At 45.8% G+C, this 27,753-nt stretch overlaps 1 protein-coding gene across 1 annotated transcript; it reads right to left on the bottom strand.

The window, feature by feature from the left end:
• Window positions 1–1,746: 1,746 nt before the first annotated feature.
• On the bottom strand, window positions 1,747–25,967 carry LOC308321743 (period circadian protein homolog 2-like; the record flags this gene model as incomplete). Its single annotated transcript, XM_080772830.1, has 20 exons — window positions 1,747–1,902; window positions 3,060–3,210; window positions 3,650–3,927; window positions 4,183–5,483; window positions 6,204–6,434; window positions 14,009–14,203; window positions 14,464–14,543; window positions 14,742–14,895; window positions 15,651–15,909; window positions 16,666–16,774; window positions 16,920–17,073; window positions 17,351–17,457; window positions 18,170–18,248; window positions 19,678–19,820; window positions 20,364–20,415; window positions 21,546–21,747; window positions 22,576–22,697; window positions 22,973–23,127; window positions 23,577–23,666; window positions 25,651–25,967. 20 exons carry the CDS (start codon window positions 25,965–25,967, stop codon window positions 1,747–1,749), a joined length of 4,335 nt encoding a protein of 1,444 aa, XP_080628956.1.
• Between the last annotated feature and the right edge of the window lie 1,786 nt (window positions 25,968–27,753).

Here is a 27,753-nt window from a genome sequence, read left to right as displayed (position 1 = left end):
AGTTGCCATTTCGTTTTTCATGATTGTTTCATGATGGTTGATGAGAGCCTGTCCTGTGCCCATTCATTCATACATACAGTACATTCAGCAGAGAGGTCATAACGTCCCTTCAAGTATTTTTAACATCTTTACAACCAACCGACGTCTGACCCGACTGGTAAGGACAAGTCGGTTTGGTGTGTAAGGGACTTTAAGGCAGAGAGAGCATCCAGAGACTCTGTATACGCCATACACAGGAATTGATTAAGTATCTTAACCACTGTGTTTTGTCCACAAACATTATAGTACATCCTATTGTTATTATTCACTACTTGATCAGTTTCTTAGAGGTAGGTCCACAATGACATTTCATAAACTCTTGAAATGGGGAACAAAACACAACAAAAAAACTTACACACATTCAGTGTAAGTTAAAAATAAACCAAAAAAAAGAAGAAGTTATGAAAATAGACATTGTTCCCCGCTATTGTAATAGTGTACACTTGTATTCCGCATTATGTCCAATGAGGGAGCAAAGACATTTGGGGAAATAAAGTCAACAAGACAACAGAATTATATGACTTGGCAATTTGCAGGAATAAAACAACAAAAAAAACAGAATATCTGAAACTATATACAATTATATACAATACATTTCATCACCTTCGCTAAATGAAATCCAATTGTTTTGGAATGTATAAGACAAAAGTTTTATAATCACGAGACGTACATTATTACGCATTTACATAAAGCCCACAGACTCTTTGGGGTTGACTTTTATATCAAAGTGTCACAACAATTGCTGATGTTGTAAACTATTGCCTCAAGAGGGTTGAGGCATGTTAAATTAAAACAAGTCATAAACCAACCATATGCTAGGGTCACAATGTTTGCACCTCCATGTGCGTGTTTGTTAAGCTCCATGTGCGTGTTTGTCAGTCCCAGTATGTATGGGACTGACATGTCTCTCCACTACAAACGACATGATTATCCACATAACCGACACAACAATAAAGTGTCGCAGCAAAGGTTTTCAAGTGCGTGTGTGCATTATGCACATACAATAAGTATAACTAAATGGGCAAGGGTAGAGGCAGCAGTGGCTCCGGATGTAGAAAGGCCACCGTGGACTACTTGGCTACTAATGGCTACATTCGGTTCGATCCCCAGCTCTTCCTGGCTTTGTGTCAAAGTGTCCTGAAAACCTGGCATCCACCGTCGGTGTGTGAACATATGACTGTAATGCACATCTTAAAGTGCTTTGGATAAATACGCCACAGAAATGCAGACCATGTACAGTAACTGTTTTAATTGTCTGTTCCTTAACATGATGGTCCATACTTGGCAGAGTGTTTCCCTCTGGTGGTCGCTGCGTGTCTATGAGTCATAGTCAGTCTTGAGTGGGGACTGTACAGCAGACCATGTACAGTAACTGTTTTAATTGTCTGTTCCTTAACATGATGGTCCATACTTGGCAGAGTGTTTCCCTCTGGTGGTCGCTGCGTGTCTATGAGCCATAGTCAGTCTTGAGTGGGGACTGTACAGCAGACCATGTACAGTAACTGTTTTAATTGTCTGTTCCTTAACATGATGGTCCATACTTGGCAGAGTGTTTCCCTCTGGTGGTCGCTGCGTGTCTATGAGCCATAGTCAGTCTCGAGTGGGGACTGTACAGCAGACCATGTACAGTAACTGTTTTAATTGTCTGTTCCTTAACATGATGGTCCATACTTGGCAGAGTGTTTCCCTCTGGTGGTCACTGCGTGTCTATGAGCCATAGTCAGTCTCGAGTGGGGACTCCTCTGTCTGGCCCAGTGGGCACTGCCCCTCCTGACTTGACTCTCCTCCCATGTCCCCCAAGTCCATGTCTGGCAGATCCTCCTGTACGGGCTTTGATGCTGCCTCCTCACAGTACACACACTCCTGGTGGAATCATAAAAAACAAGCACTCTCATTGATAGACTGTCTAGAATGGATAAAGGTTGAGTGGACTCCTAAACAGTACTAAATTGTAGAGATGCTCCGATCAGTTTTTTAGGGACCGATCCCGATCCCTGATAGTTTTACTCATGATCGGCCGATACCGATAGCAATCTTGGGCTCCATCTTGCGCCACCCTGATCCCTTATCCCTAAACTTATTTGCCATTTATTACTATTTTGAAAATAATTTTAAAATACCGGTAGTTCAACATCTACATGAGCTTGTAGATCAGCTATTTTAACTATTTTAAAAGGTTTTTAAAATAGTAAAACATGGCAAATAAGTTTAGGGATAAGGGTTAAGGGGTGGCGCAAGATGTAGCCCCTTGTGCGTATGGGGAAATTTGAATATTTCTAAACTGTTCTTGTGTGTGTGGGGAGGAAGGGGAGGATGTTTAGGCCTGTCACAAAGCTGCAAAATGATATTATACTCTGCATCTGATTGACTTTTATACCACTTGAATGGTATAAAAGAGCGATTTCTCCAGATCGGGTAAATTGTCGATCACCGATCGAGTAATTTGTAGTGAAAATCGTCTGATCAATAGTCGGTGGCCGATTAATCGGAGCACCTCTAGTAAAATTTTACAAAATGTAAAAAAAAGAAAAAAGACGAAATGTATGCTGTGGAAAATGGACGGAAATAATGTTTAAGTTTACCCTTCAACTTAAAGGACAACTTTCAACCAAGGTTCAGGTTTTAGGTTGTTATTAGACAAAGTAAAAGGTGAGTGTAATCTTTTTTTCAATTGCTGCTTTCTTTTGTGGGGGGCATTCAAACATGGGGCTAAATAAATCCTTTTTTACAAAATTTCACTGAGATTTCTTTATTAATATTTACTATAGTCCCCAGGAAATTACATCTGGCCACAAAAGATCACAGGATCTACTGAATGTGAAGGTAGAGGTACTAGGGTACTGTTAAATCCTCAGGGTTTATTTAACTCTGACAGAGTACAAATGACCAAATGGACCCCAGTAGGAAAATTCATTTATTCACCGGCAACGTAATTATCAAAACTGTACACACAATGAATTACTTTATACTCTGCAGTTATGACAGTGTCAAATGTGTGTGTGTGTTCATGTGATGCTGACCTTGACGTTGATAGCAGAAGGCAGGCCTCCCCTCCTCACCCAGGGGTGTTCGGCCAGCAGCTCTCTGCGCTGGTCGGAAGAGAAGCGTGGCTGGCTCTTCTGCATCTGTCTCAGCCTCTCCTTGTCCTCTCGCAGAACCCTCTGTATGTCTCTGTAGGTCAGGTAGGAACACAACATCAGGATTTATTATCACGTCACAGAGTGAAAATATCAGCACGGCTTATACAAAAAAAATAAAACTAGTAAAAAGTCAACTGCAATTGAGTTTCTTTGATTCTATGTGCACTGATACTGTGTGATACTGACTAAGATACTGATATATATTATGTTAGTTCCATTGATCCAAGCAAGAACACAATCGACATATAATTAAACACTTTCCCTGCCAGCTATTAATACAATTATTAGCTGTTGAATCACTACACATCCAGAACTCTAACTCTTTATGCTCCCTCACACATTGCGTGCAGACAATAACACATTGTCAAGCACCGCGGGGCGTCAGTAGGTTGAAAATCTGTTCTTTTCAGCGAGCAATGCATGCCATCGTGCAATGGGAGGATGATGAATCAATTAAGCTCATCACTCACCTGGATGGCATCTCGTAGGTCATCATGACTTTGTCGTCCGCGTTGGCCATTAGCAGCCACAGAGGCTCCTGGGGGACACACTTGACAAAGTGTTCAACCTCCCCTTGACCGGACACCTGGCTCTGGGAATGGGACTGGCCCCTTGTTCGGCCCATGGCTTTGGTCTTGGGGTCGTTGGAGCCTGAGGTGGCCGAGCCAGTGTCCTCCTGCAGAAGGACTTCCAGGTCATTGAGTGAAGAGTTGCTGTCACTGTGGGCCCCGTGCACTGGAGAAGTCATCTGCAAAATGAGGAGCCGAACATCACAAATCCATGGCAGCAGGTGTTTGAATGCAACAAAAAGCATTACAAAAGACCAGCACCACACCGGAAATAGACTGACTGTAGCTACAGTCTGGCTAGCTTTAAGTGTCTCAAAGCCCGGGACTGTAGGCTCAAAGAGTATTTAATGGTTATTGATAAACAATCTGCTAACAACCTCATTTGACAGTTCTAAGACACCTCTCCTTCCTCCCACGTTCTCCATGCCTCTCACCTGAGGGATGTCAGTTTTGACGACCACAGCTCCTCCCTGCTGTCCTGATGCTCCTGCTGTGCAGCTGTCCTCAGCTCCAGCTGATGGCCCTGTGTTGTTCTGTCTCTCTGCGGAGCGCTGCTTCTCCTCCATGCTCAGAAGGTTGAGCTGCAGAGGAGTGCTGCACCGTGACTCAAACAGAGACGGCCACGAGGGCACCTCATGGCCCGCCGACGCCGGGGTGGAGGAGCGAGATGCGGCCCCCTCTCTGGGCTCCGTTGCAAGAGATTTAGAGGGCTCAAGGGTCAGGCCGTAGGAGCAGGGCTGGTCTGGGTAAGAGGCTTGGCTCACAAACGGAGCCTGGACCGGCAAAGACGGCAGGGCTGCGAACGGCTGCTGGGTAGTGTAGGCCGTCTGAGGGGCTTCGAAAGGCTGCAGGGTAGTGTAGGCTGCCTGAGGGGCTTGAAGGGGCTGCGGGGTAGTGTAGGCTGCCTGAGGGGCTTCGAAAGGCTGCAGGGTAGTGTAGGCTGCCTGAGGGGCTTCGAAAGGCTGCAGGGTAGTGTAGGCTGCCTGAGGCGCTTGAAGGGGCTGCTGGGTAGTGTAGGCTGCCTGAGGCGCTTGAAGGGGCTGCTGGGTAGTGTATGCCGCCTGAGGGGCTTCGAAAGGCTGCAGGATAGTGTAGGCTGACTGAGGGGCTTGGAAAGGCTGCGGGGTAGTGTAGGCAGACTGGGCAGGGAATGGTTGTTGGCTATTGAAGGAGGCTTGTGTTTGAATTGTGTATGCAGGTTGTGGGGTATGGAAGGGCTGCTGGGTAGTGTAGGCAGTTTGGGTTTGTGTCTGATCAGGGAAGAAAGCTGGACTAGGAGCCGTCCCCATCTGATCCATTTGACCAAGCTGGCCTATTGCGGGAAACAGATAGTTGGGCAGAACCAACGCCACCACTGGAGTAACCATAGGGGTGGGATATGGAGTGGCAGCATGGCTGTTCTGTCCTTCCCCATATCCAGTGGAAAGGGAGGGGTCTGGGCATGGGGCCAGTGCTGGGGGCGTGGGGTAAACAGGGAGCTGGTAGGCTGCTGGCACCATGGCTCGGTAGGAAACACTGAAAGCTGATTGGGAGGCCTCCGACGGGGACCAGGAGGTTTGGTTGAGACCCTGGAGTGGTAGGCGAGGTTTGCGGTCACTGTCTGATGGTTCGCTGTCTGATGAATCGGGCTGCTTCAGTCGAGGTTTCTTGGACTTTCTGTTGCGGCTTCCCTTCTTGGCGGCGGGCTCAGACCTGTAGGCACCTGGTTTAGAGCTCCCTTGGACACCAGGCGATTCTAAAGGGAGATTATATAGCATGTTGGTTCAGGAAGGAACATGGATATAATTTACCTACAAGCACAGTGACACGGTGACATGGAGAGAGCTTTGGAGAGAGTTTTGAAAGATTATAGGCAAGTGACTAACTATATGCTGGTATCATGTAGCCTATGTAGATAATATATCATGCGTCCAATCAAAATACTTTATGTTCTTTTTGGCAAGCAAGCAACACCCCTGCATGATGGAGTAGATAAATTATGCTTTTTGACAGCCGAAGGAACAGTGCTAGAGTGCAGCGCATCTGTGGTTGGGAAAAAAAGTGTGTTGCGCTACTTGCTGTAGCAATGGGTGGGTGGTGCACACTCACATAAGCACACACGTGACGTGTATTAAATTTAATAAGATGTTGTTGGTCACGTATTTTGGCCTACCAGGCAAATGCCTAGCGGAAACCCTGGGGGATGCACACGCAGATCAGACACACCAAAGATCCGACATGCAGGAACAACATAGTCGGACATGCGGTCGAACATGCGCTGCTCCCGTGCTTGCGTTTAGGGTTAGGGTTTGAGGTAGGTTGTCGGTCTAATGACACTCGGACCAATAGTATGTCGGAACTAAAGCCTGTACCTAACCCTGGTTCAGGTAACTGTTAATCTTAAAAGATTAACAATAATTTTGTTAACTGAGGTAATATTAATGTTATGTTCATTGTGAGAGGCCCTGTGCTGTACCTTGAAAACGGGTCAACTCTCTGTGCTTGTGGAGGTAGGTGGAGCAGTCCTTCTGAAAGGTCCTGGCACTGCGGAGATCTCGACAGCTGTGGAGGAAGGCCTGCTCCTCTTTCTGGGTGTGCGCAGCCAGCACCTGCTTGGTCATGTCCAGCCTTTTGTAAGCCTCCTTCTCCTGGCTGGGCGAGGAGGACACCACCACTGGGGGACTCTCAGCCACATCCTCAATGATCTCTGTTATGGGATTGCAGTCGCACACAAATTAGTTGGAGAGAAATAGCCAGTCACAACAACAACAGCAGGAGGGCTAACTCTCAAAGGGCCACTTAGTAATCCAGCAGTGAGACCAGTGCCCATGACATCACAGACACTTTGAAATAAAACACATATTACACAAATACACACACAGAAAACCCCCAGGAAAGTGTTTCTTGCGTCCTAAACATCATTAAAATAAGATCTGGGCCTGGGCCGTGGCTCAGCGGTCCAGGCACCTTGGCCGGTAGTCAGAGTCTGGCAGTGTGCCGTGGGTTCTTATTAATAATAAGATCTGGTTGCAAAAGGGGTGAAGTGGCCCTTTAACAGAATCGGTTATGCTTTTAGGTTTACTCGTCGTACGTCAACCGTTTGGATACCGGAGAACTGGCCAGTTTACCAAGTCGCCATGGCAAAAATTCTTCATCAATGTCTTCATCGTTATGCTAACACTAACATGCTGTCTTCATCAGTGTAGTATGTCAAACTCACAGATGTTATAGTTCATTTCCAAAGTCATACATTTATTTTGTGCAATTGTGAATACCAATGATAAGTAGGCCTACCATTTCAGGAATTGTTTACTAATGAATTACATTGTTTCGGTACTTTGGTGTTTAAACTTTTAGCATTCCTACTTTCTCTAGTGTTAACTCTCCTCTCTCTCTCTCTCTCTCTCTCAATTCAATTTAAATTAAGGTGAAGTAAAACTAAAATGCACTAAATCGCGGCGAGTTGGTAAACTGGCGAGTTCTCCGGATACCAACCGTTTTCCAGTCAAATCACTGAGACAAACGGGCATGCATGACACTCTCGAGTGCTAAAGTGTTAAAGCTACAATCCAGGACTTATTTGAATCAATGAAACGTGACTTTTACCAAGCTGTATGTATAGAGTATGGTAATACAATATAAATAGCACATCTGCAGTGGTTGGAGGTGGTCTACCTGCTCTTACATTAATACATTTAGACCCTGGTGTCTGTAGGACACCTACTGTTTGAAAGATGTCAATAGTTATTTGAACCAGAAGGCACGTTGAATTGGACGCCATCTTTATGGTGTCCAATTCATCTTTGTGGCGCCATGTTTATGGTAGTTTGGAACATCCTTGCAATTGCCTCTCTCCATCAGGGGAGGATAAAACGATAGTTACGTATGTAACTACGGTTCTATGAGTCCCGAATGACCGCCAGAGGCGGTGCTTTAAGCATGAATATGTCCTTCGCGCATGCGTCGTCGAGTGTTGTATACAAACAAAGTCAATTTTGACCCCGTGATGACCCGAAGTAGTCTATATCTTCCGGCAGTCTGCAGGGGATCAGTCTCTACAGAATTTTCTCGCGCGAACTCGAGGATTCTGAGTGACAGAGTGCCTCTGGCGGTCATTCGGGACTCATAGAACCGTAGTTACATACGTAACTATCGTTCTATTTCGTCCCTGCTGACCGCCAGAGGCGGTGCTTTAAGCATGAATGACTTATGCCAGCCAAGTCACGAGGGATCCTGATCACAAACCATAAGGAGTAGGCTTGGAGGAGTCTCGTAAGAGGACCACGTCCAGCGGGTGGGGAGTGGCAACACTCACCCAGAGGAACAGACAACTCGCTGTGATGCCCATGAGGCAGCGGCACAGATACATTCCAGGGGTACTTCCCTCGGGGCAGCCCATGATGTGGGGACGCTCCCGTTAAGAGTGGCACCTCACGCCAAATGGTAAGGTACGATCACTCGCCCCATAAACGTGGTTGATGGCATCCACAATAGTGTGGGGCGGGCGCTGTCTGGAGAGAGCGCTACCTTTGAAAGGGCCATCGTCACAACGGAACAGCCATTCTGACCGCCGAAAGCATTCGGCAGGTCTAACAAGCGGCTCTCAGGGCCCACACTGGGCGCAATAGGTCCCGCTCGTCCATCCACTCTCCTGGTGGAGGGTAAAACTATGCTAGCCGTATAGGCTGGTTGAGGTGTGTATGTGACAGCACCCTCAGGAGGAACACTGTTCGGCCACAGAGACACTCAGGCCGTCTGAGCTTTGCTTCGAACGCAAGTCACTAACAGACGGGACGTGCCGCTCACGGACACGCTTCGTTACAGCAATATTGATTCTAGCATATCAACATGATATTGCCCCTACTTATGCTTTTAGAGTAGGAGATCGGCCCTTGTCTAGGAGGGACTGCGGAACTCCAGACAGGTAGGCAGAGCAGCGCACTAGGTCTTTGCTCTGGCCTCAGTTGGAAATAGGTTCCATCGGTTATCGTACAGTAGCCTGATGGATGTCATGGATGTCACCCTTGAATTCAGGGTGGCATGCCTGGCTGGTTCCACACAGCGGTTCAGGGCCGCCAGTGGCCAAACGCACAGTTGGGGGCGTTGAGCATTTGAATGCCGTATCCGACCGCCTCCCAGTTGGGGAGACCTCTGTCGGGGAGACGCCATGGCGTCCTCCGACTGGGTCTGGAGACCAAGTACTTCTTGGCTGGGGGGGGGCAACCAGCAGTATGGTGTGACCCTCCTAAATAACTCTGAGGCGCTGGTCGTATCAGAGAGGCAGTGGCAAGGCATATGCAGTGCCTCTGGCAGTGCGCATTTAAAAGGATAGTGCCCTGTGGGCGGTGGTCTGCTTAGGGCCATGTGTGTCAGGAACGATGTAGGTCGTTCCGTTCATACTGGCTATGTGGCAGGAAGCCTAAGAAGTCCAGCAGGCTGACAGCCATTTGTGGCGTTCAGGTTCTATGAAACCGTCGGACCCTTGCGTCCTGGCCCGGTGGGCTGGGTGTCTCCGTTAGGGAGAACCAGGGAGGTTAGTGAGGTCCAGGGTGAGGAGGTCCACCTCCGCTCTGCCGGGGTAGCCTCTGATTAGTGTTCACCACCACTGGATGGGGTACCGCTCCCCTCATGGAAGCTTTCGATGGGAGGGAGAGCCTACCATGTAGTCCCGCTCTCCACTCAGACAACTTGCCTATAGGCTGATCGGGCGGGGAGGCTGCCCAAGTCAGGAGGGGGTCCATAGACACCTACAGCAGCCAAGCAAACGTGGCCCTGCCCGATGACTTACGTGATACACGATCGAGGTGTTGCCCGAACGTATGAGAATGTGCTCGCCTCTCCTGTACGGCAGGAAGTGCACACAAGTCTCAATGTGATTTTTTTTACTGGTTAAATAAAGGTTAAATAAAAATACGGCAGGAAGTGCTGTAGAGCGGAGCACACCACTTGCCGCTCCAGCACATTGCCGTGTTCGGCCCAGTAGACTGGCACGAACTTCATAAACCTGTTGGGTCCCATCAGCTTCAAGACATGTCGACACCCGTCTGTCTTGCGTCACAAGGAAGTATGTAGATCGGACTTCCCTTAGTGTGACTGAGGATATACAGCCTCTGTTGCGCCCTTGGGCAGGAGGACACATCACTCCTGGTCTGATAGTAGGGCTCTCGTCATGTTGCTGATAATGGCCATTTTGACCCGCCGGATATGGGGGGCTGGCGTCAGAAGGCGCTGCACAGCCCGGAAAGTCACAGTCAGGTCCCTGCGTGGGACGCCAGGGAACACGCTGGCCTCTAGTGTGGGCCGGCGGTGATACGTGAGCTCCGAGGGCAGTCAAGATGATTTCATCAATGTTGGAGCTCGGCCCTTTGGGAGGCGTGATGTGTCGTAGGCCTACAAGCTGCAGCCTGGTCTTCCCCACCTGGATGGTTCGCTCCGGCGCTTCTCGCCCCGGCTGAACCACCTAGTGCTCCTGGCTCCTCAGGGAGACTACGGAGAGTTGGCCTAGTCTCATCAGTCAAGCTTGACTGTGGAAACCCGGCTTGGCGACGGGCTAGAGATACGATGGGCATCAGCCGTCCGTGCTCTGAGGACATGACGCCAATGCCTCCAGTGATACACCCAAGGTGGCTGAGCCAGTATTAACGTTGCCACTATTAGGTGTGAAAAGGAGGCCCCAGTGAGCAGGTTGCCTGTGCTCCTGTACTGGGGTCGAGGTCACCTAGCGTTCCGCCGCCGGGCCTCGTTGGAGAACACAATGAGGGATGCAGTGACAGGCTTGGTGGCTGGCATGTAACCCAGGCCAGCCCTTATCGCCTTGTGCGTTCCAATCTATTAAAGTGTCAAGTCGTAACGGGTTGTCTCAGGACACTTTTTTCAATCAGGGCAGGGCTGCCAGGATTTCGCCATCGGTATAGAGATGGGAGAAAGCCCTGATCGTCCGCCCGGCAGGCCTGTAGCTGACTCAGGTACAGGCGTGGGGGACGGCGAAGACGGCAAAGCCGCGTCTGCAGTAGGCGCTTGGAGGAGCCGACTGCCTGCTTTAGTATGTTCCACGGCTATGCGCATGAGCTGAGAAGTGGGAGGCTGGCTCTGATGCCTGGGAGGCACTGCCTTCTGCATCTTCCTCATAGTCATGGAAGTGCATAGCTTAAGCTGTCGGGGAGAGCACATCAACCTCGAGTCAGCTGTGGCATCAGAGAGGGAGGCGCTTCGGCACCCTCCGAGGTGCCTAGGTGTCATCCGAAGTGAGCATGGACCTCATGTGGGCCAACTCCGCAGATAGCTGAGCCCTCTCGGATCTGCTGTAGCCAGCGGTCAGACCTTTTCCTCCTGGCACACGGGGCAGGACCAAGGTTGGCTCACGGCTGAAGGAGAGCTTCATACGAGGTACAAAAGTGGGAGCTCTCCATTGTGGTGGCACCGGTTACTCTGGACCGGCCGGTGCGCACAAGTCCCAACTAGCCCAGGGCGCGGACGCTGCTGGTTGCTAGGTGTTGGCCGTATGCTGGGGGGAGGAGGCGCGTACGCTGCCTGTACCAGCAGAGGCTTTCGAGGTACAAAAGTGGGAACTTTCCGTTGTGGTGGCACCGGTTCCTTTGGGCCGGCCGGTGCACACCAGTCCCAACTAGCCCAGGGCGCGGACGCTACTGGTTGCTAGGGGTGGGGCCGTATGCTGTAGGAAGGGAGCGCGGACGCTGCCTGTACCAGCAGAGGCTTTAACTTAGATCGGCATCTAATGACTTAATCGAAAAACTGAATGCTGCTATACCTGCCGCAGCATGCATTTACGTTTTATGCAAATGCTCATTGTGGCACTTTGAGATTCAACCAGATGTAAAGTGCATCATAGAAACAGCGCACAGATGTTGCTGTTAGATAGACTGTGCGACCTGCATGGTCGCGGTGGGGGAGGGGAGCTCGTACGCTACCTGTACCCCCGGCGGAGGCTTACTTATAAATTATGATAATAAAGTAGCCTCCAGTCAAGGTTTGGACGCTGCTATGTAGCAGCTGTAGTGTTTCCTATGCGAACGCTTATCCCAGCACTATGACATTTATCCAAACTCCAAGTGCATTATTATTAGTGTGGTTGCCCTGAAAGGGCAACCAGACTATTGTAATTTATGTTTGCTAGTCCAGAGCGAAACAAAAGACACTTCCAATACACTAGTCAAGTGTGCACTGCTACGCATTCATGCTGGGAGGAGGGAGCACTAACGCTGCCTACCCCAGCCAGAAGTTTGGTTAAATAAACCGACACAAGCTAGTTTTGGAGAAAAGGCTACAACCGATAGCTCCACCAATAGGGGCCACCTGCCGAAGGAAGGGAGCGCGTACGCTGCCTGTATCAGCTGCAGCTAAGAACAGAACAAGCTATACACCGATAGCTGTTAATAAATGCTTGAGCTAACAAACATTAGTAGTAAGTAACATCAAGCTGGCCGTATGCTGGAGGAGCGGAGCGCATACGCTGCCTGCCCTGTACCAGCTGGGCCAACAAACAGTAAAGCAAGCTATACACAGATAGCTTTTTTTTTTTTTAATCTTAGATAGTATAATAAGCGCTTGGGCTACAACTACAGGTAGCAGCGCCAGTTAGAGATCTATGCTGGAGACCAGCTGGGCTACTAAAAACAAGACAAGCTATAGCCTGTTCATAAACAGCTTTAACTTTAAACTACTGGTAGCTGCTGTGAGCTACGCTGGCAGCAGTGCCAGATACCCTGTGCTGGGGACCAGCTGGGTTAATGGGACCTACAGGTGGACAAACCAAGTTGCACCCACTGTATACGCAAAAACTGTTAATGGAGCTTTGAGCTCCAGACATAATAATAATAAACTTTATTTATATAGCACATTTTCATACATAAATGTAACTCAAAGTGCTTCACATTAAAATAAAATAATATAAAATCATACTGTATAATAATACATACTGGTAGCAGCTTCAGCTAGGCCCACTGCTGGGGGCCAGCTGGGTTAACAACCAGACAGGCTATGTACACCAATAGCTATTTAGCTACAGACTATACTGGTAGCAACATCAATACCCTGGGAGGACGCAGGTAGCTGCTCCTGTACCGGGCTAATAATAACAACAAGAATACAAGCTATTCGCAAAAGCGGTTAAGCTTGAATGCTGCCAATATTGGTATATGGCTTTGGCCAGCGGGGCTTGTCAAACAGAAGATGCCGGTTAGCCTTAACTAACTTAAGTCATAAGTTATATGTCGACTGCAGTGCTGAGAGTATGTAGCGACAATGCTTGCCATCAGCAGGGGCTAACCAAAGCTTGACAGTAGCGTGTTTATCAAACGAAGGTAATATTATGACAGTGTTCTTATCCTTCGGCAAGTCTTATAGTCGCGTATAATAAGCGCTAGCGTTCATAGTTGAACAAAACATGCAGAGCAGGGAGGCGGCGCGAACGCAGCCTCTCCTCACAAGAGTTTATGCCATGATACAATAATCATATAATTTGAACGTCTGTTAGCGTTCACAGTCGAAAAAAACTTTTATGCAGAGCAGGGAGGCGGCGCGAACGCAGCCTCTACTCACAAGAGTTTATGCCATGATACAATAATCATATAATTTGAACGTCTGTTAGCGTTCACAGTCGAAAAAAACTTTTATGCAGAGCAGGGAGGCGGCGCGAACGCAGCCTCTACTCACAAGAGTTTATGCCATGATAAAAATATATATCATATCATTTGGACGTCTGTTTAGCGGGGATAGCACCACTTTAAACGATAACGTACCTTTTGTCCGAGGGGGGTTAGCCTTCCTTACCGGCGAGAGAGATTGGACGCTCCTGCGTCCACGTGAATCCGCGAAATAAACTCCATTCATCGAGGAGATAGAAAACCATAGTCGCAGTTCCTGGAGGGCGAACAAACGCTACTCCGACAGGCAGTCACGCCGTCACAGAACTACCGGCGACCAGGTACAGGCACCGTAGCTGCATATTGTATTGCATAGCAATACCTCGCAGCCCAGTGCAAATTTCTCACCACGACGCGCGAGAAAAATTAGAGACTGATCCCCTGCAGACTGCCGGAAGATATAGACTACTTCGGGTCATCACGGGGTCAAAATTGACTTTGTTTGTATACAACACTCGACGACGCATGCGCGAAGGACATATTCATGCTTAAAGCACCGCCTCTGGCGGTCAGCAGGGACGAAATAGAACAACGGACATGAAACATACAGATTGTATCTTTGACGTGCCATCCACATGCATTTAGCATGTGGATGCCAGAATGGACACAGGGAGCTCACCAGATTCGGGCAACGGTTTCTTGTCGTCCACGTGGACTATGGTGCTACGGTAGCTGCACTGGGACGTGATGGACACCACACTCTCTGCCTTGCTGAGCAGAGGGAGAGGTGTGAGGGGACTTCCCACCACGGCCACAGCCCCGGAGGGAGCTTTCATGTCGGACAGTCCATTTTGGCTGTCCAACGTTAAAGGATCTGTAAGGGGGTGGACAAGAGAGGATGTTGTGTTGGCACGGGCCCACAGAAAGACAAACTAATTCCTCATGCATCAATAATGCCTGATTTATACTTAGTTGTGTGCCGTTTTGCACTGAAAACAAGCAATCTACAAGGTCACAACGTCTGCACACAACTTAGTATGAATCAGTCTTTGCATCTCAAGTGTTCTCTACAGCGCACTTCTGTGTGTGTGTGTGTGTGTGTGTGTGTGTGTGTGTGTGTGGGTGTGTGTGTACCTTGAGATTCCTGCATGTCAGTGTCAGAAGTTGAACACTTCCTCTTCACCGTGATGGGGACATTGTAACTCTCCAGGTACCTGATGAGAGACAGGCAAACCCCAGAGTGTGAGCGCACATACTGCAATATTTATTAACAGTTTGCAGAATTTCAGTACATTTCAAGCACAAACACAAATGTGTGTGGGTGAGAGAGAGGCATTACAGAGGGAACTGAACAAATGCGTGCAACTGTACATAGCACGCACGCACACAGACACACAGACATGCACACACACCTGATGACACTGTCGAGGCAGTTGATCTGCTGGTAGGAGTAGACAGTCTGGTCTTTGCAGGTTAGGTCTGCCATGCTGGCTGTAGTACTATCCTTGGCCAGAAGAGGGGGCTCAGAATGCTTCAGACACACCACAGGGCTCTTCTGGACTGCTGCTGGAGAAAAGACAAAAATGATTGTAGCTCACTTATTCCAGCCTAATTGTTTCTTTGTTAATTTATTAATAGCTATCAAATTGAACAAACATTTTAATAGTTATCCAAGTCAACACACATTGTTAATAGCTATCCAAGTTTGAATACACAGTCAAATTCGGTGTTCAACTTGCGAGTGTCAACATGTACTCCTACAGATGATTACACTAATTAAGTTCAACCCTATACTATACTATATGTCGTCGCAAAAAAATTCAGATCAAAGATGGGGAAAATGGCATTGTGAGCTTTTAGATCTGCTATTTTTGTCAAATGTTCACCCATTATATCCAGAACACTGACGTGAAGGTGTGATGAATGTTTGCCAATCGTTTGTTGTCAATGGAATAGTGTGCATGTGTGTTCATCTGTACTCATGGAACAATGCAAAATAAAATATCAAGATATATCAAGAAAATGTAATGTTTTTTAGGCGAACCAGCTGAAGAAATCATGACATTTCTGAGACCATTCATGTTTCTGGAAGATGCTGCTAAACTGCTTCTAAACTTGTATTCCATTGCTTCCATTGTTTGATCACTTCAAATACTCTTTTAAAATAACTAATGACTGAAAATAGGAAATATACAAGCTCACGTCACACTGCTCCGTGTTGTGAGCTGAGCTTGTAGATCTGCTATTTTCGATGCTTCTATGGAATCCAAATGACTGAAATCAGTCATGGCGACTGAGAACATTAATCCATGTGTACTCACCACCAGAGCTCTTCCTCAGCTCCAGTTTGGGGATCAAGGGAGATGCGGAGGCCAGGTAGACCTGGGGGTCCTGCTGGTGTTTCAGCATGTGGACGCCCTTGCAGATCTCCTGGAAGCTCCGGGGAGGCTTGACCTTGACCTTGTCCTCCGTCTCCTCCATTTCCACGTCCGCGATGCTCTCGCTGGACGATGCCGCACTGATCAGCTGCTCGTGGGAACCGTTGCTGCCGTAGCCACTGGAGCCCATGTTATGGACGGGCTGGGGATGGAGGGAACGGGTTGTTATAGCAACCACTGCTGCAACAATAGGGATTACTGTATAGTCTAGAAGACGACTCTCTGTGTGTAGGAAAGCCTTGACTTACAGTGTAGGTACAGACTCAGTGAACACAGCCTTGCAATAGAGACGCAGACAGACCCTGCTCTCGAGAGAAGACAGACTATATGCACCCACTGCACACAAAATGTGGTGGAAACAGAGCTACACTTTCTAACCACCTGCCCACTACTATACCAAGACATCAGAGAAACATACTTCCCACAGATTATACACATCCAAAGTGAGTTTGAAACTATGACCAACGACAAAAACAGCGGCAAGATTTGTGAACTGTTGCGACAAAAGAAGGTTAGCCCGTGGAATACAACCACCCTAAGGACTATTATCTGTACCAAGTACCAAGTAGACCGCTAGACCTACTGCACATGTAAACAGAGCGGCCTACCTTTAAACACATCTTATTTTTGCATACATTTTAAATAGTCTTGAGAAACAATGCTGCTATTTGTCCCAAAGTGACTGCAAAACAAATGCTGCCATTTGTTTCGAAAAAGTTGAATACCCTGTATGAAATGTACAGTATATAATGATGCAATACGACAGTTTTTACTATATTTTGACACTTGCTTTGGCAATGTAAACATGTGTTTTCTCATGCCAATAAAGCTCCTTTGAATTGAATTGTGTGTGTGTGTGTGTGTGTGTGTGTGTGTGTGTGTGTGTTGTGGTCCAAACCTGCAGTAGAAGTCTGTGAATCTGCTCACTGATTTCCTGGATGTCTGAATCCATGAGCTTTCCTCCGTGGAAAGCCGGGGCTGCAAACACAGCTTCATTCACAGGCCCCCTGGAACACACGCGCAAACACGCAAGTTAAGTTCCGGAAGAGGACCTCTATATGTGATTTATTGAGTCGGGGTGTGTGTGTGTGTGTGTGTGTGTGTGTGTGTGTGTATGCATATGCGTATGTGTATGTGTATGCGTCTACTCACATGCGGACTTTGTGCCTGCCGATGACGAAGGAGACCTTGCGGCTCCAGGGGTTGACGAAGCTGGACCAGCTGGTGTCTATGGTGACATACTCTCCGTTCTTCGCACGGAAACGGATGGACGAGTGGTCAAACGGCTGGCCTGCGTACTGCACAACTGTTGGTACAGTGAGTGGCACAAATGGTAAACACATAAATACTCTGCGTTAGGGTTATACAAAGTGCCAATCTGCTATCTGGGCAGCAGGGTCTTCCTCAAGGATACTTTGACACAAAGCCAGGGATCAAACCGGGGACCTTGCGGTTCCCAGACAGCCGTTCTAACTTTATATTTTTTTAAATGCATGTACTATTATCACCACTACACTAGATCAGGCGTTCCCAAACATGTTCAGCTTGATACCCTTAAGCACTTGTACATGTATTTTCCTTACTCTTTCGATGTACGGCCAGCATGATGGGCCTGTCGCTTGGGTGCAGTTTGAGTAGGAGAGGGGTCCCGATCAGGTCCTGGGGAAGGTAGCCCAACAGAGGAACGGCCCTGAGGGAGAGGCAGCATGTTAAGTTTAATTAAATGCATTTATTGTCAAGTACATTTACACAATTGGCCCTCTGCATTTAACCCATCATTACCTATTGTAGCGGTGGGCAGCTATTCTGCCTACCGGTAGTTTACATGCATGCACTATTCCGTTATACAGTATTAGACATACTAATATCCTGATAGTGGTTGTATTCATGATGTTTTTATGCAGCTTTAATACGCCATTTTCAAATATCCCAAGTCCAAAGTTCCCTGAATGAACAGGTGCTAGCTGGAATGTAGTAGTATTTATTGTGTGGTATTTAACCCATTTAGAGGGCTGAGGACGCATCTGTGTCACTTTATAGCTTTTAACCACTTTAACCATTATTTTTAACTTTAGCTGTTGGAAAAATATTTTTGAAAAAACGTGAAAATGTGTGCAAATCTTCGAATATATATTCTTTCACAGCGAACGTTTTTAACTCAAATATTTGCTTCTGGGGGGTCCCTGGAACAACATATTTTCAGATGGGGATCCGCAGGCAATTGCATATAATTTTTTGGGTCCTTGACATGAAAAGGTTTGAGAAACAGTGATATAGAAACATAGCTTTTTCAGAAAGCTGTCATGATTTAGACATTTTCTAGAATCATTTTCTAGAATCTGATAGTCTTTAATTAATTAAATGGGTGTGAAACACTGTGTTGCTTGTGGAGGCCCACCCACCTCTCATCCACGTCCTGGAACACACAGTTGGGGGTGTGTGTCGTTGTGAAGATGCGCTTGTCAGCAGGGATTCTGGGAGCTGCAGAGAGGGGAGGGACATCGTTAAATCTGCTTTATACTTCATCACCATTCATACCACTCACAGAAAATAACTGTGATTTTGAGTAAAAAATAATTCAACCTGGTGTCAATATTTCAGGCATGTGATTATAGGATAAAAGTTTCAGTTTTGTTCCTCCAAAATGGTACTAAATAATTAAATTAAATTGAAGAACAACTATTGTCACTATTCGATGTTGTTTATAGTGCGTAAGTGGTTATGTCTTTAAGGCACATTTTGGGCTTAATAAACCCAATTTGTGCCCAAGACGTCTCCAGACGTCCTGGGAATTATCCCATGGTGTGCCCAAGACTTCTGTACACGAAAAACATTTTGAAAGAAATTCAAAAAAGTTAAAAACTTTTTTTTTCTTTTTCGGATGGGCACCCCACGTCGCTATTTTGAATGAATACAAGGGCACACAAACTGTTAAACACATGAGAATAGCTCTAAACTATTATAGACCAGACACATGTGCCTTCTCAAGTTGAAAACGTTTTTAAATTTGTTTGCTGTGAATGCTGAATGATCCAACATTTACTCACATGTTGGTCTAGATAGCCGAGCTTTGATCACAATTTCATTCTCAATTGTTGCGACAGCAAGTCGCACTTACTATAGAAACGTGCAGGAAACATGTAACGCCTGCATCCGTCACATCAGAAACGTGCAGGAAGTATGTAACGCTTGCATCTGTCACATCAGAAACGTGCAGGAAGCATGTAACGCCTGCATCCGTCACATCAGAAACGTGCAGGAAGCATGTAACGCTTGCATATGATCTGTCACATCACGTAATGCTGCTGCTGCACACACACAACACACGCCACACAGGCGACACGTGTTTTGCCACTACACACACAACAGACACTTGTTTTGCCACACACACACACACACACACACACACACACACACACACACACACACACACAAACACACACACACACACACACACACTTTCGAGCAGCATTGGGCCAAACACATGAACGAAAAATATGGCGTTAAGAAAATTAACGCATTTAATCGCATCTTTGTTTTAACCGCGGAAAGTTTCACAAGTACTGTGCGTTTCACAAGTACTGAATAGGCTGCTGCACGCCTGCACAGCAGCACACCACTCTATAGCTCCGTCAGTCAGACAACAACAAAGCCCACACAAATCAATGAATGAAGAAGCCGCTTATATCGCTTTTGCTCCATGGATGGGACATTTACATTTAAAAGCTACCGGATGGACGCGGGGATAACAGCATGGTTGTGTGCAATATTGGAGGGAAAGGTTCCTTAATCCATATGTCCAACGTTAGCTTCCATGCTAGTTGCTTCAGCTTAACATGTCTCGCAGAGGACACCGGAGGCTCGCGGTGATTTGTGTGTTGTGTTTGTGTGTATTGTTCCATTTTCTCACCTTCATAACCGGAGTGCACTCGTTCGGCCAGCAGGAGGCAGCAGAGCTGTTCCTGGGACAGTTGGGGATCCTGCACCTTCATCAGGTAGGGTGTCATGCGGAAAGGGGTGTACTGGAGGTCCCCCTGATGTTCCTTACCCCCGCTATAACACACACACACACACACACACACACACGATTAATGTGACGGCAATATTATAAATATCAAATTTTTCTGGCTTTCTTAACTGTCCAACTGTCTACCACGTAAACAGCTGTATACATAATCATAATGGGTAAGAGACGTTTGTCAATAGCATAGATAGTAATTATTTTGTGGTCACAGGTTATTATGTTAGCAGGTACATTTTAAATGTTCAAGGTATTAAAATAGATTGGCTTATTTTGAGTCTGTGATTGTAGGATAGCATTGATACACAGAACGGTGAGTGTGACCAGGGCAAAGATAAATAAATACAATGTCATGATCTGTGTTGTCTCTATATCACAGTAATTTTCTCTATTATGATTTTGGTGTGCCTTGTTTCTTTTCTTCCCCCTTTCAACAGGATTTCTGCCAACTCAGTATAGACTCTAGAATCCTCCCACCATCGACCCTTTCATGCTCATCTCTCTGACTCTCCAGCCCTAGCACTGAACCCCATGCTTGTTATTGAAACAGGAAATGATCAGCTGGCCATCCTCACCTGATACGACAGAAGAAGGATTTCTCCTGCATGCACTCATTGGGAGAGGATTCTGAGAGAGAGACAGACAGAGATGGAGAAAGAAATAAGCAGGGAAAGGGAACACAAGCAAGAACATACAGGATCATTATTTGTGCCTTGGAATCCTTTTCTTTGCTAGTCTGCAATTCAGCAGTAATACTTTGAAAGAATACCAGTAAACAATGTCTCTAATGGTTTTAAACACTCAAATTCACCCCAAACAAATTTTTCATCAAAAAGTCATCAAAAGTGTTAATATCGTAAACCGTGAGGTTAGGCGGTAGGCCTAATGTCAAGGGAGTAATAACGGTACACAGACACATTCGGGTTTAGAAGATGTACAGCACAAGAAGTGCGCTACAAAAAATGTTGTCTGTAAGGGGAAGTGACAATGAATGAGTGACCAATTTACTGTATGTGTAATGCTCCCATTCACAAAATGACTTTACACAGGCCTGAAGTAGGTCAGTAGAGCATAGACACATTTGCAGATGTAACCAAAAGCCCTTTTCAATTTTCACCATTCATTTTCTTTTTGTTGATTTTCTTTCTTTCTTCTTCCAATCCTATCCAATCCTATCAACCAATCCAATCAAAATTGTTTATCGTGACATTTGTCAACTCGGCTGTTGGCTTTGTCCGAGGCTTTAAATAAATACTTTTTGAAACGTCTTTGGGAAAAATGAATGGGGAATTATTTCCTGGTGCCCTCGTCGTTCTGAAAGGGGGCGGGACTGCAACGCTCTATAGCCTGTACATTTTGCAAAGCGGGTTATAGTCTATAAGCAGCTAAATGTACAGGTCTAACAATTGACATACGAAATAGGCTTGCATGCCTTACAGCCGCACAAAGTTAGCTGCACTGCGAAATAGAACATGTGTGAAAACACTATCTGTGTCAGCCATATCCGTGTGTGAGTGTGTGTGTGTGTGTGTGTGTGTGTGTGAGTGTGAGTGTGAGTGTGAGTGTGAGTGTGTGTGTGTGTGTGTGTGTGGGGGCGACCGTGTGTGTAGTGTAGCCTTCCCATGTGCCACTTCTGCACAGCTGAAGGGCGATGTACTACTGACTGAAATCCAACATCTACTCACATGTTGGCCTAGATAGGTGAGAACTCACAACAATTTCATTCTCAAGCATTCATTTCACTCTGGATAGGTTACCTGCTCCAGCGCACATGCTCCATGAGGGCAGGCAGTAGGGAGTGGTGAAACTATAGAAGACGCTGACATCCTGGGGCGCCAGGAATTCCACAAACTTGGCGTTGTCGAACACTTTGCGCTTGCAGTTCAAGATGGACGACGCCTGGTCCGAGATGTAAATGATCTTCCCCGTGATGAGAGAGACAGCCACGGCCAATATATCCTAACGAACATGATGAGAGAGGACAAACGTGAAGAGAGAGACAGCCACGGCCAATATATCCTAACGAACGACAGTGTAAACATTAGATGTAAATGATCTTCCCTGTGATGAGAGAGACAGCCACGGCGAATATATCCTAATGAACGACAGTGTAAACATTAGGTCTCCATGTATGAGCTGTAGCTTTGTTTCAATTAAATTCCATAAACTCTGCCGACATTTTTCTATGATGGAAGCCAAACGACTTTGAGTACTTGCGCTATATAAATGATATGTACTGTTATAATTATTAATAACTAGAAACAATCAAAGGGCATCAAGTAGAAACCAGTGCAGGTTAAGTGTGTAAGTAAGCACAATGATTTTGTCAATATAATTAACTGTTGAGCCCAGGTTCATTTTTTGTTCTACTAGAAGACTGCTATCCAAAAGAGTAAAATATAAAGAAAGACATAGCTATATATTTCTTTCATGGAAAGATGTATTGGTAAATGGTTAAAAGACCTGTGTATATGGTTATCCATGGAAAAGATCCCATCAAAGCAGAAGATATGGGGTCCCTTTATGTGCAGAAATCATTAATATGCTTGTGTGCTTTGTAGAGGAAACACCTGCTGGAGTAGGTGTTGATCTGTGCACTTACAGTGACCTTTTAAGGTTTTTTTTCTTTCTTTTCCCCTCAGCGCCAAATATCTTTGGCACCAACAGCAGATCCACAAGCTGTTTACCTATTATTATGACATGGCCACAATAAGCTCGCTAGGCTTCATATGATTAATTTGGGGTCAGCCCTACGGTCACACTGGCATGGAGCTGTGAGGTACTTACGGTGCTTTTGAGTGTGTATTCTGAGGTGATGCGGTTGATTTCCTCTATGGTGTAGGATGGCACGTCAAGGCCGGGCGGATGGCTGTCATTGGTCATCAACATCTGGTAGTGCTCCTCATTGGCTGTCAAGTCAAGAAATACCCAGGTGAATGTGAATGCCATCTGACTCACACACATATTAAACATGGACAGAAAGTCTTGTTAAATAGATCCTTTAACATCTCTTATAGCAGAGGATCCCAAACTCTTCCATCCCAAGGACCCCCAAATAATCATAGGCTCTGGCTGCTATATTGCTAAATATTTTGACAATAATAATATATATAATGTAAAATAATGACATGGCCCAAATAATTGTGTGAACTGAATTTGAAATGAAATTAAAAGAAAGCCTTACCTTTGACCTGTTTGACACACCGCAGCGCATATTTGAGGGTGTTGAGTGTGCTTGGCTTTCCCTTGTTACGCTTTTCCGTTGGCAGATGCTTCTTCAGCTCCTTGATGGTCTTGGCGAGCTCTTTCCGGGTCTTGGCTTTGGCTGACTGTTCACTACTGCAGAGCACACGAGACAGATGCACTTTTATCAAACTGGGAAACTAAGTTGGTACTGTATGTCCTCAACATTACTACTGTATGTCTGTACTGTATGTCCTCAACATTCTAAACTAAGTTGGTACTGTATGTCCTCAACATTCGATGCAATGTGAAAGTGTTTTTATTGCCGTTAGAAATCAACCCTGAAAATGAGGTGCATTACTAGCCACATGTTAGCAGCTCTACTGAGAACCAGCTGTATTGTCTGTATTGGTTTAAAGGTAAAGGGGGGGGGGGGGTCAAGGAGATCAAGGAAGGAGGAATGTCTTAAGAAACCATTTAAGTAAACCAATGAATTTGTCAAGTATCAAACTATCCTAAAAGTAAAACGTAAAAACCTAAATAAATATACAATTACAGCTCAAGCTCTGTATTTTTTCCTCTGTGCTTGTAAGATGTTTACTAACCTGCAGCCGCTGCTGGAAGGGTTGTCCTGGGAACTCACCAGACTAAAGGCATTGGAGCTGCTTAGAGGCGAGGCGCTGTGAGAGTTTGAGCTGCAATGACAAAAACAGGCAGGTAAATGGAATGGCCTACAGAAAAATCTCAAAACTAAACAGGGCAATTAAAAGAGAGATATACTTGATAATGTGGTATGAATCCCAATCTTCTACATTTGGCAACTCAATTTGGGAATCAGTGCCTTAATTTAAGTTAATTCACTGACTGTTGTAGTAGAAGAAGACAGCACTGTTGCTTGGACAAAAGCAGCCAGGGTGGGGATGACAGCCACACACGCTTGTATGGCAAAGTTGTGCGATTAATTAATCGCAAATAATCATTTGGGGCTGCAGCCAATGAACTGAAGGCAGTGGGCGTTGGCTTCCTTCTGACCCCCTGAAGTGGGTGGCAACTTCCCACTGATGCCCGAGCAAACATCTTGATCTCATTCTGTCACGTCATCCACGTACGTTCCGTCACTCATTGGCCCTTTGCAGGCAGGGCGGACTGGCATCACGACACAACACTTGCCCATGTATTGTATGTAATGCTAATAGGCAGTGATTTTCAACCATTTTCATTTCAAGGGTCCCCGGTTTGACCTGAATTAGGCTAATTAGGCATTTCTATCTCTGAGACCCCAATTTGTATTGTAAAGTCAATGATAATTTAACTCTCAGAGTTACACACCAATAAGGGTCCATTTGGTTACAAACTATCATTTAGCCGGGGACCCCCTGGAACTCCCTCAAGGACCCATGTGGGTAGCCAGACCCCACTTTGGGAACCACTGTAGTACTGTCCGGTATACAGATACATTTACATGGTACTATACTACTCTCAGCAATGCACTACTATCTTATAGTCTGTATTATTATTATGCTGTATGTTGACTTAGCCTATACTTTTCATAATGTCTTTGTTGCTCATTACAGGATTGGTGCCATAACCTTGTCAAAAGGTATGATTATAATTAGGTTTTTGGTTTGATGTATTGATATAAGATGGATGGGCTGTACTGGTTACTAGGCCTTATGTAACGGTAAGAAGCAAGAAGGTGCAACAGCTGACTACGGTAGATTGGTTAAATAATTGGAAACTAATTAAATCGGAAATACTTACATAATTGCGATATCGCAATTTTTGATTACTTTCCTACATCAGAAATTCATAGGTTGTCACCTGCAGTATCCTCAGAGCAGAGCAACTGTAATTTGCATTTTTCTCCTGGCAATTATAAAGTGCTGAACTTAAAGAGCAGAATTTGACCTATAGATATCGCCTCATATTACTTCCAGACAGCATTGGCATATGAGTCATTGTGGTGGGTGTAAAGACCGACCATCTGTTGCTGTGGCACTATAGGTCAGAATTACATAACACACTGGTGTGGTATTGTCTGAACAATAATGAATTCACCCAGCGGGTTGACAACAGCACTGGTATTAATACATACAACAGCACACACCGGATGCACACATGGTGCACTTTAATTACTTTCATGAATTCATTGTCCATCGATGTGGTGCCATGACCGTCTGCTTTAAATAAATAACTTCATTAACATAGTTAATTAGTTAATTAGTAGGTGTCTGCCATTGAGCCAGACACAATCGGGTAAGAATGATCAAGATTACTTGAGAACAGGGAAAACAGCACATACATGATCTGCTCGTCATCCGACTAAACATTAAACTCAAACTTACAAGACCACGGGTGCTACACGGAAATTAACTACATTTAATTATAAATACACAAAAAATTAAGACTATTAGTACACCAGCAAAAAAAATGTAGTGCTAATTTAACTCTAAAAGGGCAAAAACAGACCCGTTTACTGTGTAGTATTCATAGTGTTACTATTTTCAAGAAAGTCCCAGAAGGAACCACGATGACTACAAACACACACGCACACGTCACGCACACACACACACTAAATGTAATGAACTGCACTTCCATCCTACAGATAGATCTCTCCCGCAGTGACAGGAATTACACTTCATTAACCACAATGCCTTGGGGGTGGATGTACACGTGTACCTCTTGTTGCTCACTGATGACTCCAGGAGGGCGGAGTCCTTGCCGTTGCCATGGGAACTGCTTCCCACAGACTCGTTCCCGTGGGACTCGTTACCCTGGGACTCGTTGCCATGGGATTCCGTCCCACTCTCACTGCCGCCCATCTCCACGTCCTCGTGCATCGTCGGGCACGGTCGCTTCCTGTTGTCGCGGGGAGAGCCCGACGAGGCCGGGTGTTCGTGGCTGCTGTCGCTCCCGTCCGAAGCCAAGCCCAGCTCAGCTCCTCCGGCCCCCGCGCCACACCCTCCCACGCCGTAGCCGCTGGCCATGTGGTGCATTTTGGCCGATGGAGCCACAGGAAGCTCCCTCCTCTCCCTTCACCTGGAAGCCGGCACCTTCACGATCGAGCCCGTCCAACGTAGAGTACAGGTAGCGCTTGGGGTCGGCGTCCTCGGACAAGTGGTGGGCACAATTGCAAACGGTCAAAAGACACAAGATGCGACCATGGAGATGCCACGCCCTCTGCGGTACTCTGGGAGGAATGGGATGTCAGTGCCTCTCTGGAGCAGGACGCGGTCTGAAGGAGGGAAATCACAGCGACAACACAACTTAACGCAATGGCCATTATTATGACAGTACACTACCTTGCAATGGAAAGTTGGAAACAGGTCAATAGTTTAGGGGAGTGCAGGGATTCGGCCAAACCACTTCAGTCTCTAGGCACAACATCAAGACTGAACTTTAGATTAAATGTTTGAAATAATATACCTATATAATATGCAGGTTTCTCACAGTTCACGGTTGCTACACTACTACAACTAACTGTGTTATAACATTGTTATATTGTAATGCCATTCAAATATTTGGCATAAATATTGAGGTATGAGACTATGAAATGGTGTCCATATTATGCAGCACCAGCATCCCCCTCCAGTTGCTAGGTTCACCTAGTATTAGAACTAATCCAAACAGAATCTACAAAAGTGGTTAAACACACTAATCAATTCAGTCAAATTGAAATTCTATGTCAATTTGTTGATGCACCAAGAATATTATATAAAAAGGACACTTGATTTTTGAGTAATCAAAAAAGTAGTCAATATAAAAGAAAATAACAGTAGCTGCAACCCTAAAAAACAAAACAGCGGCGGCCTCTGCTTTAATGTGACACGCACGCACGCATGCACGCACACACGAACGCTGCTCATGCTTCAAAGTGATGCAATATTGCAGTGGATGTGCTCTGCCCTTTCTAGCTAAATTTAGCCCCAAAACAGTGTGATTCACATTTTTCCAAAGCTTAAAGATGAGTCAGTAGGGATGAAAACCACTGAAGCGTACCTTCTTTTAGACTGTGCTGCTCATGTTAGACCTTCAAGGACCGTTGGTGGTCTGGCACATTTAGCCCAATATATACAAATGACTCTTCTTCATTATACTTGACATTATTTACTGCTGACCACTTCACAAAGCACACCATGGTTTGCATTATAAAACTTAGGTTAGGTGATGTTAGGATGATATCAAGCTGAAGATGGACCCTGGAGAAAATAATTATTCAGCTAATAATTATTCATAAGCTTTATGCATAAGCAAAATAAAATAAATAAATAGCCATTTACAGAAACATGGTCTGTTTATATACAATGTATGGCTGAAGCTGGATGAATTGCCAGCGATTTGGTTAAAGTCCCCACAAGGTTGATAATATATTATGGATATAGTCACGCTGGGCAAGACCTACGCTGAGGGTATCCATTCTTTGGGCGGAAGTTGCAGGATTTTGGCGGAAGTACCAATGGCATTGACGCTTTACAAATCAGTTTACAATTAAGTGTTGTTCGAAATAATATTGTATCTGGGTGAAATACATCTGACGGATGTTGCCGGCCCGACACTTCCGCCGATACACTCTCTGTCTTAGGTTGTGACAAGGCTTTTCTCTTCACAGATGAGTGAGGCTGGGACCGAGGCTAGGATATATATTATAATTATTGTTATATTATAATTATATTATATTATAGATATATATTTAAATATTTTAACACACGGGTAATCTATTTTCTCCAGTTCCAAACCAAATCTTTTTTCTAACTGTTTCATAAACCCACATGGATCAAATGC

This window comes from Protomyctophum bolini (genome assembly GCF_963924005.1).
Source record: "Protomyctophum bolini genome assembly, chromosome: 9".
In the NCBI taxonomy this organism is placed as follows: domain Eukaryota; kingdom Metazoa; phylum Chordata; class Actinopteri; order Myctophiformes; family Myctophidae; genus Protomyctophum; species Protomyctophum bolini.
This window is presented reverse-complemented; position numbering and strand designations above follow the sequence as displayed.